This window comes from Gobius niger, assembly GCF_951799975.1.
Source record: "Gobius niger genome assembly, chromosome: 4".
Lineage (NCBI taxonomy): Eukaryota > Metazoa > Chordata > Actinopteri > Gobiiformes > Gobiidae > Gobius > Gobius niger.
Genome location: NC_136855.1, coordinates 29,784,011 through 29,797,146, shown reverse-complemented (window position 1 = coordinate 29,797,146; position 13,136 = coordinate 29,784,011). Strand labels below are relative to the sequence as shown.

Sequence of the window (13,136 nt, the reverse complement as noted above, 5' to 3'; positions counted from 1 at the left end):
CGCAGACAATGTCTTTTGGCTTTTTCCCCTCGCCTCATTTATGTACACCCGCAGATTACATTTATTGTACTTTGGGAGCACATTGTGCCCGGAACATTTTCTGCACCAAGGGATATTGAAATAAAAAGCATTAATTACATGCTTTTGACAGACCAAAGCTACAGAAAAAAGCTAAATTGCCGTTTAAAGAAAAGAGCATTGTGACGGGCTTACCCGGAGGAATATGTGCTATTTTGTACTTATTCATATCTGATTTTATTATCAAAGCCCTTTCATATGATGCATGCTAAAGGTGAAAAAAAATGTTGTATGGAGTGGAGTGTGTGTAGGTATCTCACATCCACTATAAGTGGTTTAATCCTGTTACTTCATGCCTTTGTATTTTTCCCTTATATACTGAAGGAACTGGCTCCTTTTTTACAGGCTTAAGACTGGCACTACTCTTTAAGAGCTTTTTCTCTAGCAACCTACAGTAAAAGTTTATATAATTAGAGACATTACTCTGATTTGGCAGCTGTGCTAAGGCCATCAGAACCGTTTTAAGGCCTGTATTTTATTGGCAGACTGGTAGAGATTGGTAGATAAATGTCCTGCTGATGTAACATTCTCAGTTTATTGAACATGAGCAAGGCTGACCTCAAACCAAGCGTTGGCGACAGGCCACATCCCTTGAGGTTTGGCAGGAGGAACAGACACAAACAATTGATTTGTTTTGAAAGTCTTGTTACTCTTTTGTGGTTACTGCTGTGTTTGTTAGCAAAAAAAGGTTTTAATGCGTTATGTCTGTCGAGGTATAGGAGTTTTCCATCGTAGAGAGGCGCTGTTCAAGTCCTTATTAGTGAGCTTTTCTTTAACATTAACAACATAGATGTTTTATTCCTTAACTACACTCACTCGTTCATAATTGCACTGTAGAACCACTTTATAATGCGATGCTTCACACACACGCGGCTGCCAGCATCCCCACTGTAGGCTCGCAGAGACAGTAGAAGGGCACGCAGTGGGATACTGCGTGCCTCCTCCCGCTGTTGCCATCAGCCAGCCCATCTCTGGTCGGGCAGGTGACACAGACAGCAGGTACCACTGTCCCCCAAACCTCCAGCTGAGACAAAGACATATGGTCCCACTCAGCACACACTCCAAATGACTGTTCCAGGGACAAACTACAGCCTCGCATTAATGACGAGCTGGGCCTGGATGTTTTGGATTAGGACTAGCAGGACAAAGACAAAGACCATTTATTTATTCAGTTCTGGCCACAATACATACAATCTGTTTTTAGTTTTTCCTATAAAAGTATACATTGGTCTTTAATATTGTGCTTTAATGCTTTAACCCAGGAGTGCCCAAAGTGTGGCCCACGGGCCAAATTTGGCCCGCTGAAACAATTCTGTTGGCCCGCCAGAGAGTGACCTACTTTTGCACTGCTTGTGGTTAAAACTCTCTTCCATTCATTCTCAATGGTAAATATGGATGCAGTACACTTTTTGACCACCAGCGTCAAATTGGGGGCGCTGTCTCACTCCTTTCAGTTTTCCAACTTTTATTGCAAAGGTTGTTAACATCCACAACAGTATATGTTAAAAATTGACTTGTAAAATAATTGATGCTGAACTGACACTTTCAAAATAATCTGTGGCTTTTTCTTTGAGTTAACGAATGAGGTAAAGTTACTGTAGGTGCTGTAGATGCAGGTGTTTTTTTGTTTTGTTTTTTACATTTTGCACTAAATTGCTACAATTGTTGATTTTGTTTTACTTTTGCCATAGTTACCATTTGTTTTAATATAGCATGTTATTTGCATAGATAGAATCAAAAGCTAATGCAATTTGCATTTATATGTGTTTCGTGCTTGACATCACCGTGTTTGGCCCGCGACTCACGGCACTTTTTCAAGTTTGGGCACCCCTGCTCTAACCGCTGACCCATTGCACGTTACATCAAGCTGACGTTTTCATTGCTGATATCGTCCATAAACATTTTATGAATGCATTTCCAATATGCAGAGTTTCGCGTTGTAAGCAGATACGGCCATACTAATGGATGCCCTTAATTATATGTTGACCAACAGCCAATAAGGTCAATGAACATATTATGGACTTTTTCACACTTATTTGACGAGGGTCTACTAACTAATTCTTTTGAACCCATTAGATAGTTAACTTATGAGATTTAAATGTGGTTGCAAAAATACAGTAATTCACAGTATACAGTATGAACAACTCTAGTAGTATCTGATGAACAAAACATGTAAAATGCTCATTTCAGTAAAGATGGATGACATAACTGTGCAAACTCAGTCCAATAAAGGCTCTCAATCGCAAGAAATAGCACATAATAGCAAGTTTAGGAAACTTCCCTTTGTTTTTGTAGAGCAGCATTTCCCTCAGAGGGCGCTTGAGGCACCATTGCTTTTTTTGGATTACATTTCTGTTTATAAAATGACATATTTAATCTAAATGTCATAGCATAATTTCAGACACACATGAATATCACAGTTACCTACTAATAATGCTTTATGCCTGTGTGCATGGATCTTCACACACCATCCGTTTTAAACTGCTATCTCCCTTCACCGCTACCTTAATGTTCGATGATAGTCATTACTCTCCACTGAATGACTTGTGCATTTTTCTATCAGCCATTTTCTTCTATCTGCCTGTTTTTCCTTGGACAGCCTTGGTTCTGTCCGGCACCTCCCCGCACTGCCCCGTAAAAAAACCTCTGCACCTCTTATGCCTCTGCCGCAGGCCGCCCACATTTTAATTTCTTGGCTTAATGAAGCGGGAGCTCACTTTGCCAACTTGAATCAATGGGAGTCTGTGATAGGGTGCTGCTTTTTTATACTGAAATTGTCAGAGAGGATCCTAAGTCCTTTTCCAACTATGCGTTAATCAGGACCTTTAATGTACTTGAACACTTTAGCATCAGAAACATGTTGGGTTTATTTAACTTGTTGTTTGGGGTGTTTTAAACAAGTACAATTCTGAAATAGGCTGCCATTGCCTAAAATATATAAAAGAGTGACAACTGAGATTAGTTACACGTCTAACAGGGAGGCCACATCTCCCTGAAACATTGATGGAATTTATCATGTTGGGTGCTACTTTTGCTTGGTGCAACTGGAGCATGAAGCAAGTAGCCTGGTCAGCCAACTCTTTTCCCACAAGGAATCCTTCATCCATCTGAGTTTCAGTGACAGGGATTGCCAATCTGTTGTCCATAACATGGTCTGTCATCCATATCATAACAAATATGGTAGCTTATGCAAGTACAAAGAAGTTTCAAAACCACACAGCAACTCAGAATCAGCCGTTGAAGTGCTAAGTAACATTCAGGGGCTGTTTATACGGCAATAGTTTCCAGGAAAATACAGCAGTTGTGTCCTCTCCCGATCGGCAGTACATGGAAATGATGAGGTGTCAACAAAACTCAGTGGGAACATTGGTGTTGCAGTGCACGCCTTTGTCCAGCAAACTGCACTGTGTGCCTAACACACGTTTACATACACCGGGGATGTTGTGGCTTCCTGTGGTTACTGTGGTGCATTCTAATTTAAAAGTAGCTCATTACTACCCGCAGACTGTTATTTGACTACATATGAATGAGAGTCCACAGAAAATATGATAATTTTTGATTGTGTGTTAGCCAATCAGTGATCAGATTGGGGCTCGGACGTGACTGTTCTGAATGCATCTTCGTTCTGTCCGGAGGCCGAGTGGCTGAAAAAGGCCTCCCGCTGAAAGATTAAACGACCTCCCCCAGAGTTCTCAGTGGAGCCCGGTGTCAGAGAACACGATGTGTGTTGCAGTATCAAAGATGCGTCTGATACCAATGATACCATCCTCATGCCGTTTCGTAACGTAGAAACAGCCCCACAGAGATGAGATACAGTTATATTATAAGTGGTTATCTTTGTGATACAGAGATCTGAGTGAAAACGTTTTCCTTATTTTGAAGATTTACAAAATGAGAAATATTTTTCATGGATCATCCTAAAAACGGAAGTTGAAATGGCTCGTTTGCCAGTTAAAGGAATAGTTCACCGTTTTTCCATATGAGATATGTTCCATATGAGATATGTTCTTACCTAAGCTTATATGAGGTTGTACGTACCTGTCTGGTGTGTGTGCCCGTGGAATCGCTTGGTCGCTTCTAACTTAACCCCGTTTGGAGCTATAGGAATACATTGGGAGAGGCCAAATGCTAACAACATCTTTGCTCTTTTTGCGTGACTGAGGGCACACACAAAGACCAGACAGGTACGCATCAACTCGTCTAAGCTCAGGTAAGCTCAGGTTTTTCCATATCTCAGTATGGAAAAACGGTGAACTATTCCTTTAATGATGAAACTGTGGATAGAATTGTTTGACACAGTTCATAACAAAAATGTTACTCCTTGAAAGCCTTTGGCAATAATGCTCTGTGATATTACCAAGGAGAAGCTAATGAACTGCCTTGTGCATGTATATTTCCTCTGTTCCTCACCGTGTTCTAAAAAGCCATTTGTATGCAGCCGCCTTCCTCCCACGGTGTCAGATTACCTCGCTTGCTAAAATCTCATCATTGTCTTCATCTCCATTAACTGGGCCATTTAGATCATTGCACAAACACACAAGCGCAACCACCCCCACGCTCTATTCAGCGATAATATGTTGACATTTGACACAATGTCTTCATCCGATTATTTAGTTGGCGTTTTACTTTGAGGACACCGGTGCTAGGTGTAATGTGAAGTAGACACACACTTGACTTTATTCAAATATCCAGCTATATTTAGTGATTAAATGTCAGAACTTCCACCGGCGCGTGGGGAGGAAGTGCTTCTCTGTGATTTATTTGAGATGTCTTCCGTTGTGCAGTTCCGATTGGATTAAAAAAGCTTTAATATCTTCACTGCGCTCAATGGAATTCCTCGCACAATGGTACCGAGCAATAAAGACAAATCACACGGGAATCACGGCCTTAACAGTAGCTCCCCCTCATAGTGTGATTAATGACTCCCCGTCTTCACCAATGCCTTTATGGAAATGCTTTGTGAAGTCTATAGCATTCTGCCATATGTTCATTTTGATGATGAGGAATGTGTGTTTGATAGCATGTTATCCAGAATAATGATGATGTTGTTGTTATTTTCCATTGCAGTGTGGCAGGTCTATTTGACAGTCCAATGATTCATACCGTGGTTTGTGTACATGATTATTTGTCTTTGAGTTGTATTAACACTTGTGCCACTCGCATTGTCAATCCGAAACCCAATAATAAGCAACGGCCCTTCCTTTTCTTACTCTTCACCTTAGCTATTTCTGCTCTCCTACAGATAATATTAGCTTTTGAGGTCGCATGTAACTGTTTTTCATTGTATTGACAAAAGAAAACGTGCAACACAGTTTTGATCCAGCTTTCTTGGCGTTGTTTGATGTTTCAGGGCTGAAATAGCCCCTTTTCATCGCATAATTGATTTCACTGAACAAAAAATATTCAGACTTTATATTAAAGTTAAATAAGACAACGCTTTTTTTTCAGTGTAACTGTATTTGCTTCTGAATAGTGTGTGTGTGTATTCATTCGTTTATTTTTGAATTAATTATGTATTTTTATTCATAATTTGCTTTACAAGAGTCAGAGATTCCAACTTAATCCACAGGGGGTCACTGAATATACAAATCATACAATCATTGACAGAAAACGTAAACAAATGTATTTCCTCACCATTGTTGTCGCTCTTTCGCTAAATAGTTTCATAAAACAGGAAGCAGGAAGCAGCTCTGATTGCCAGGGGGCCCACACCAGCACAACAGTCCGCTGATAAATCCGAGGTCAGCAAAGGGCTCTGTTGGTCTTCTGACAGAAGGTCATGGCAGAGCAGGGGCCAAAGGACTTCAGCGCAAAGATTGCCCCCTTCCCCCCTTGCACAAAATACATACATCAATTAAGGCCAGTATTTATTGTGTTCCTATGGGAGCGTGCTATGACTGTTTTTTTACCTGTGTCTGCCGTTGTGTTCACGGGCCACAAATTGCCTGGCAGCAGCCTCACTGGTCTTTTTACATTGTCAGTATGTCACAGCCATGTCAAGTCCCCGCCATCTACTCCGAGCGGCTGAAATGATGCAGACACAAGCACTGATGTGGCAGAAATTCACCCAGAATCACACCACTCCACAGCTACATGTTTTTTCGAATGAGCTAGAAATTAGTCTTTGGCTCACCTATAAAAACACAAGACTAGGACCAGACAGACAGGCCTAGTAGAACACAGATGAAGGTTCTTGAGTTGAGAAGTGTAGGATGTTTCGCCTCTCATCCAAAAGGCTTCATCTGTGACATTTCCAGCTCTCATACAGACTAAAAAAAGGCCACTGGGAAGGGTCAGCTGGGTTAAGCGTCTCCCTTTTTGTGTAGATTTTTTTTTTTACTATTACTATGTCTATGTAAACAAATAAAACATTTTAAACCAATTACACAGACAAAGTTAGTTATGATATTAATATTTAATCTTAAACAGACTATACAGAGTTTAAGAATGTTAAAATGATGTATTTTCCTTCCCCTACATGTTCCAGCAATGTCCTAATAGAGTGAGCCCAGACCTATTCTCCACAACTGCCTCTAAAATCCTGCATTGTCATTTAAAAAGGTGTTAGTTCGGGTCCGAAGTGCCATCATGCACACGCTTAATATAGAAGCTGCAGTTACGTGTAAGACCTGAGGTGACAGTAGTGAGTATAAAAATGACAAACTTGCATCTAGTCCCTTTAAAGAAACGTTTGTTGATACACAAATAAAATTGGGTACCATCGGACCTCTTGGAGCAAGCATAAAATATGTTTATTGTCGATAGAAATGTAATAGAGATTTAGCGAATACCGTCTACTGGACAGGGTTAATTGAAAAACAACTTCTCGCTCTTGTAGTCAGATGTCACTATACTTTAGGTGACAGTAAGGGCCAAATTCAAGCTAAAGATAAATGGTGATTTGATGAGTTAAAGAGGCAATATTTGTCAAAAAGCACACACCTACCCTGAACTGTGTCGGTGACCTCACTCAGATATAAATTGTCCCTGGGCTCCTCAAATCACGGAGCCGCAGGTTTTGTTGATGCAAATCAAACTGAATGACTCAAAGTTCCACCTTCAGCCTAGACAGACAATAATATATGTATATAGTCATATAAATGACTAGGACAATTTGACCTCAGTGTGAACTGTGGTTGGTTTCTTATGTTCAATTTGGGACATTTTAACTATTGTGTCATTCTTGCAGCAGGCAGTTTCAAAGCTGTTGCATTGATTAAATTGACCCAAATATTGAACTAAAACTAAAAAGAAAAAAAAACTAAAGCCTTGTATTACCCAGTGCAGATGATGGATATATGTGCGGAAGATTGGGGCATCTTTGCTTCACACTTTATTAAAGAAGTGCAAAATGGGCTAGATATGTAAAAGTACTTCTGTGTGATGTCCCCGAATGTACAGTGAATATTAAGAATGCTAATATCAGAATGCTACCATATTTTACTAGGCTACTCAAATGACTATAGGCGAATCCTGTCTTATAGTTCAAAATGAGTACTAGAAAGGTTACAGGGTTTTGCAATATTGTTTTCCTCCCGGTTTGTCAGTTGGAGGGAAATCTGTATACCTGCATGTGTCAACATAGTGCACAGCTGGTGTGAAAAAAAAAAAGCCTTTGTGATAGATTTTGGGTCAATTGGTAATCGACTGTGGCTGACTTTGCCAGACATGTTGCTAGTATTAAGAGCCATTAGTGGCAGTTGTGTCTCTGGTGGCTTTTTGCTGCACCTGCTCGCTGTGTTTAACATTCATGAATAGTTTAAACGCTCAGCATCTGGCCCCAGGGCTCACTACCATACACGCTCTTGTTTCTAAATGAGACCTGTAAACTGGCCATTTAGCTTTACGAAAAAAGCAAAGGGGTAACACTGTCTGAAAAGAGTTGTATTTTTTGATGCAACAGGTTCTTGGCACAAACACAAGAAAGATCAGCTATTCCACACACAGTGTTATGCAGGCTGCACAATTGTGGAAAAAAATAACAGATAGTGTGTGTTCAACCTTCCTTGGATTTGTCTCAATTGTCCAGGCACATTAACTAATGAGAAATGACTGGAATTTGAACTGCTAAACCAATACAAGACACACGCATTTCAGAACATGAAAAATGACAAGGTTTGCAATCCCTACAGATTCAGGCAGTCTCTGGGAACGGCCACAATGGTCATGTGCTAAGCTGCCAGAGGGGAAAACAAAGGGAGGAGAAAAGTACTCTTTCACCTATACTCCACCATTACTTTAACAAATGCTGAATTGTGGATGTATTTTCTATACCAAATTAACACAGAGACTTGGACCAAAGTTGTTCAATGGTCTTCAATGGTCTATGCTAAGAGACTAGACGGCGTTTAAAAATATTAAAATTATGTATTTTCTACCCCTTACCTGCTCCAGCAATGTCCTAATGTGGAGAATGAGCCTAGGCCTATTCACCATAACTGCCAATAAAATCCTGCACTGTCACTCAAAAAGTTGTTAATTCGGGTCCGAAGTACCGTCATGCACGAGTTTCATATAGAAACTGCAGTTACACGTAAGACCAGGGGTAGCAGTAGCGAATAAAAATGACAACTTGTCCCTTTAAATAACAGAGAATGCTTTTTTTTAGTTTCATGCTAAAGGCTAGCTTTCAGTGCCTACTGGACAGTCTGCTTAATATTCAAGTGAGTGAGACAAAACATTCCCAAGGACTTGATTTTGACTCAATTGTATTTTTGTGAGCCAAGTATGCAAATAGTCCGTCACACAATCTCTAAATAGTGTGAGAAATTTGTATTCCCACACAAGCTTCCTTCCCTCTCGGCTACAAACCCCAGTGTGACACGTTGACGTCTGTATCTGCACATGATAAAACCGCATGATTTGCTATTTCTATGTCATTTTGATCAATTTTACAGCCCTAATCTTAGTTGCATCTTGCTGCTGTGAAATATATTTGTTTGGGGCGTTATCCCTTGAAGGCCTTCCTGCAGGGATTATGTTAACAAAAGGCAAAGTGCATTTAAGTGAAAAAGAAGTGTTAATCTGTACGGCAGAAGATGACTCAATCCCTGCTTTTTGACACAAAAAGAGATTGGGATCTGGGCTGTATTCCTTAACTTTGTGAGCTCTAATGGAGCAGTTTGAAGAGCGCTCACAGCCTGAATCCGAAACAGTTGGCTAAAGTGCTGTGACTGGACTATAATGTTGCCCATCTCTGCACTCAACCCTGCCTTTTAAAGCTTTAGAACAAGTCTATGCCTTTGCTAAAACTTTAAGAATGTCAATGGTACTTGTCCCCTTTAATGTAACAAATGCTCATGAGGTATGCAATAATGTTAATATGCATCGCAATGTTAAGTCTGCAAAACAATATACTCTTCCAATGATTTTTCAATGATCATTACAGCTAAACAAGTCGCTATCCTGCTATTCTGCTTTCCTTCTGTGTTTTTCAAGAGGAATCTGATTGTTGTTTGAGTATGAGAAATGAAAAGTTTTCAGACCAGACCCAGGCGTTTTTCAAAGTAGGTTTTATCCCTGCTCCGGGCAGAGGACATCTAATGGAACAGATAATGCTATTTGTTGTGGACCATTGCGTTGACTGATGGAATAAAAGGGCTTTCCATTGTGTTTGCATTGATATAGCTTGATCATGAAATATATATTCTGCTCCATTAGGATTTGATGTCAGAAGGCTTAAAACTTTAAAGCAACAATTGTTGTTCTCTAACATCAGAGCTAGAAGCCAAAAAAAAACCCAGCAGAACTGTGATATTAATACTGATGGCCTTTTCTTTTGATTGAACTCATTTTCTATTTGGGCATGTTGTCTCATCAGTTATTTAGCAGCTCTAAATAACTGCAGAGAATGAGCAATTAATGCAAGATGGTGTTTTTTTTTCTTGATAACACACCTTTAACTGTTATAGCTGCCTTGTTTCAGTGCATCTTATTTGTTTGTGTTGCAGTGGGTGCGAGTGCTGTCCAATTTCCAGCAGCGCAGCACAGTCTGGGGCTTTGTGCCAGGGGAGCTGCGTCCAGCACTGCACCTTGGGGACTACAACCTGGACGGCTTCCCTGACGCGCTGGTGGTCCTGCGCAACACCAGTGGAAGGTAGCACAAATACATACACACCCACCGAAAGCTCTTTATCTAGAGGCTTTGCGACCGGGACCTGTTTGCCACTTCTGATTTATCGCACGAAAAAAACAAAACAAACATACTGTAAGTCCAGTCGCCAGCCTCATCAGTCATTTTTATGGGACTTTATATACGCGATAAGGTCCAATTAATGAATGAGCTATTGGAGAAATTACTGGGCTAATCCTTATTTGGCAGAAACAGACCTTGGATTCTTGTCAAGGCGGCCCCTGAATCTCACTGCTCTAACTAATCAATTCAGTCCAATGGCTCACTTCGCGAGTTCAGAGGCACGCTGCTGCTGCTTCTGCCTCAAGCGCTTTAGCTGAGTTTATGGGTTCATACAAACAACATTTTCAGGAAAATATACTCAAAAGTGCGACACGGATTTATTGAAGTAAGGAAAACACTACTTCTGCCGCTGCCTACTGATTTTTGCAACTATCATACTGTCAATATGCTACGGCTAGTTTGTTTTCATTGCTACCAAAGCAAACCAGTGTTAATCATGGTCTTAATGCAAACTCAAAAATGTGGCTGAAGCTCTTAACACAATATTGTGCACTGAAATACAAAGGTGAGGTATACTTTGCCGTGACTATCGGAGTGCACTGCTGGTGAGAGCAATAAATAATTACAGTTGCGCGGATCCGTTGTTTTTGAGACCTACAAATTTTTCTGAAACACTTAAGAGGCACCAAGAGCCCTCCACACTTGCAGCACAGTGGAGGCACAAGAAGAGGCACTACAAGGATCAAGGAAGGGACAAAGGAGAAGAAGATGGTGAAAGACTGTTGTGGAGCGGAGGGAGCGGAGGGAGCTGCGGAGTAGGAAGAGGAATAAGGAGGTGAAGGAGCTGACCGGAGACACCACACTCAGAGACAAACCCAGGAGGAGGTGCACCGTTTTAGTGGAGCACTGAAAGCTTCCAACCAGGTTTCCTCTGTGTACTCCGGTTTCCCCTAGCCTGGCCTTAGCCATCCGAAAACTCCGGTCAATAATCATTTCCCTACATGTACGTACGTCTGGGCTTGATCTCAGTGACCGCGTTACATCGGTTGACTTTCTACCTACCATTCAGCAAGCGGGGGAGGCGGGTGTTGTAGGTGACGTCAAGCATTTGCGCCGATTTGCTTGTTGTTTGCTTGTTTGGCAATGGCGGCGGATACGAAAGTAATGGAAGCTTTTCAATCCGTTCTGGCTCGGCTCCCAAATATCCAGAAATTGAAATTGAAGCCTTGGAATGTGCAAGGAATGCCCCTAAGAGTTATGATAGCTGCTTCACTCACTCAGGCGCATTACATAGGCTACGTCACGACCAAACGCCAGCGAAAATCAGATCCAAATGTTTCAAAGGAGTTCATCCCTCCCACCTGTGCTCAATTGAGAAGTTCCAGACCTTTGTACGAAACGTAGTAAGTACGAGGGTATGGTAAAACAAGGCTAGGTTTCCCCTGACACCACAATGCCAAATAAAGCATTTACTCACTTTTTACTATTGTGTGTACTCTACTACCAATTCTAATCCTGTCGTTTAACCCCGTCTTCACTAGTGCAGGGCCGCCATCATTCTGGTGACGGCTTTACTTGGACTTCTAACGGACTTTCATTTCAAGTAAAATCCTGAAATACTGTATTCCGCTAAAAACACAGGTACAATTTATTGCAAAACTATAGCAATATGCTCAAAAGGCTTTGGAAATTAAAATATAAAGTCTCTGTTGTTTGTCGTGCATCATGTTGGATCATTGTAATTTCATGTATAATACATTGTAATGCATTAGCTGGAGAACGTGTGTTGTCTATGTGACCTGGCTGACCCCAGATGGACACTGGACAGTGGACACTGTAACATTTTTGTTGCATAGCCTGTTCAGATACCCACATATCCACATCTGATAGTAAAGTTACAATAATGCAGTAGTTCAATGTGGCAAATGTTGGAGAAATGCAACACTCATTGCTCAGAACTTTTATGCTGCAATAGAGTACGTATTTACGCTGTAACATTTCGGATGATAATATTTAGAATGTTTCTTGAAATAAAGGAAAAAAAGATGTTTTGTACACATTTCAATAAAACAAAATATGTTTTGCACACATTTCAATAAAACCAAATACAGTGTTTATAGTTGCTTAGCATTCTAGTTTGTGTGGATTATACTGGGCTGTATGACGCTTGAGCAAAACAAGCAATAAAGACCCCACATGGGGATAGAGTCGTCACGTTGCTGTGAAAAACACACTTACATGTCTGCACACAATAAAAACAAGTCTCCATTACAGTCCCTAATCTGTTTTCCATGGCCACTTGCAGGCTCGCGTTGAAAACTAAAACCAATGAATAGCTTGTTTCAACAGTAGCGTTGACAACAGATCAATATCCTTGGCATGTAATATCAAACACAATTTAAGCCACATTCATGTAGCAGTAATGAGCACCTTTATAATCGAATGCATGTAATTGCCCTCACTTAATCACAAAGCGGGCGACCAGTGTGCGTACGGGAGAAGACAACTAAGGTGAGCGTGTTCTTTAGCGCGCTGAAAGAGCTCCAGATAAGGCCGCCCGTTAAAATCTCTACCCCATTTCCCCGGACACTGTGGCGGAGGACGTGAATGTGTTTGTTAAAGAAGCAATGTGGATTATCTGTCCTCCGAGATCCAGATAAGATGGGTGAAGATTGGGCCCAGCGTGCTTGTCTATGCATGCTGATTCACGAGGCTCCCCCTTGTGTCACCATTAAAGTAGATGTATGACGCAGGCGTGGACTTTTCAACCCTTTTTTCTAGGCCGTTGTTCGGCCATCGTCTGTCTGCAGCTTTGAGTTGCATAATTTTATATATATTATATACTTTGTATTTATTTTTAAGCATGAGGTTTATTGTTTTAATCCCCGCCTGGATCATAAAGGTCATCCGATTCTATAGAGAG

General features: G+C 40.9%; 1 protein-coding gene across 1 annotated transcript in view; it reads left to right on the top strand.

The window, feature by feature from the left end:
• The window catches only part of itfg1 (integrin alpha FG-GAP repeat containing 1), a 129,056-nt gene that overhangs the window by 32,670 nt on the left and 83,250 nt on the right, over positions 1-13,136 (top strand). Inside the window, exon 10 of the mRNA XM_079554796.1 lies at positions 10,029-10,174. Within this exon, the coding sequence (XP_079410922.1) occupies positions 10,029-10,174 (146 nt within the window). The remainder of the gene's footprint in view (positions 1-10,028; positions 10,175-13,136) is intronic.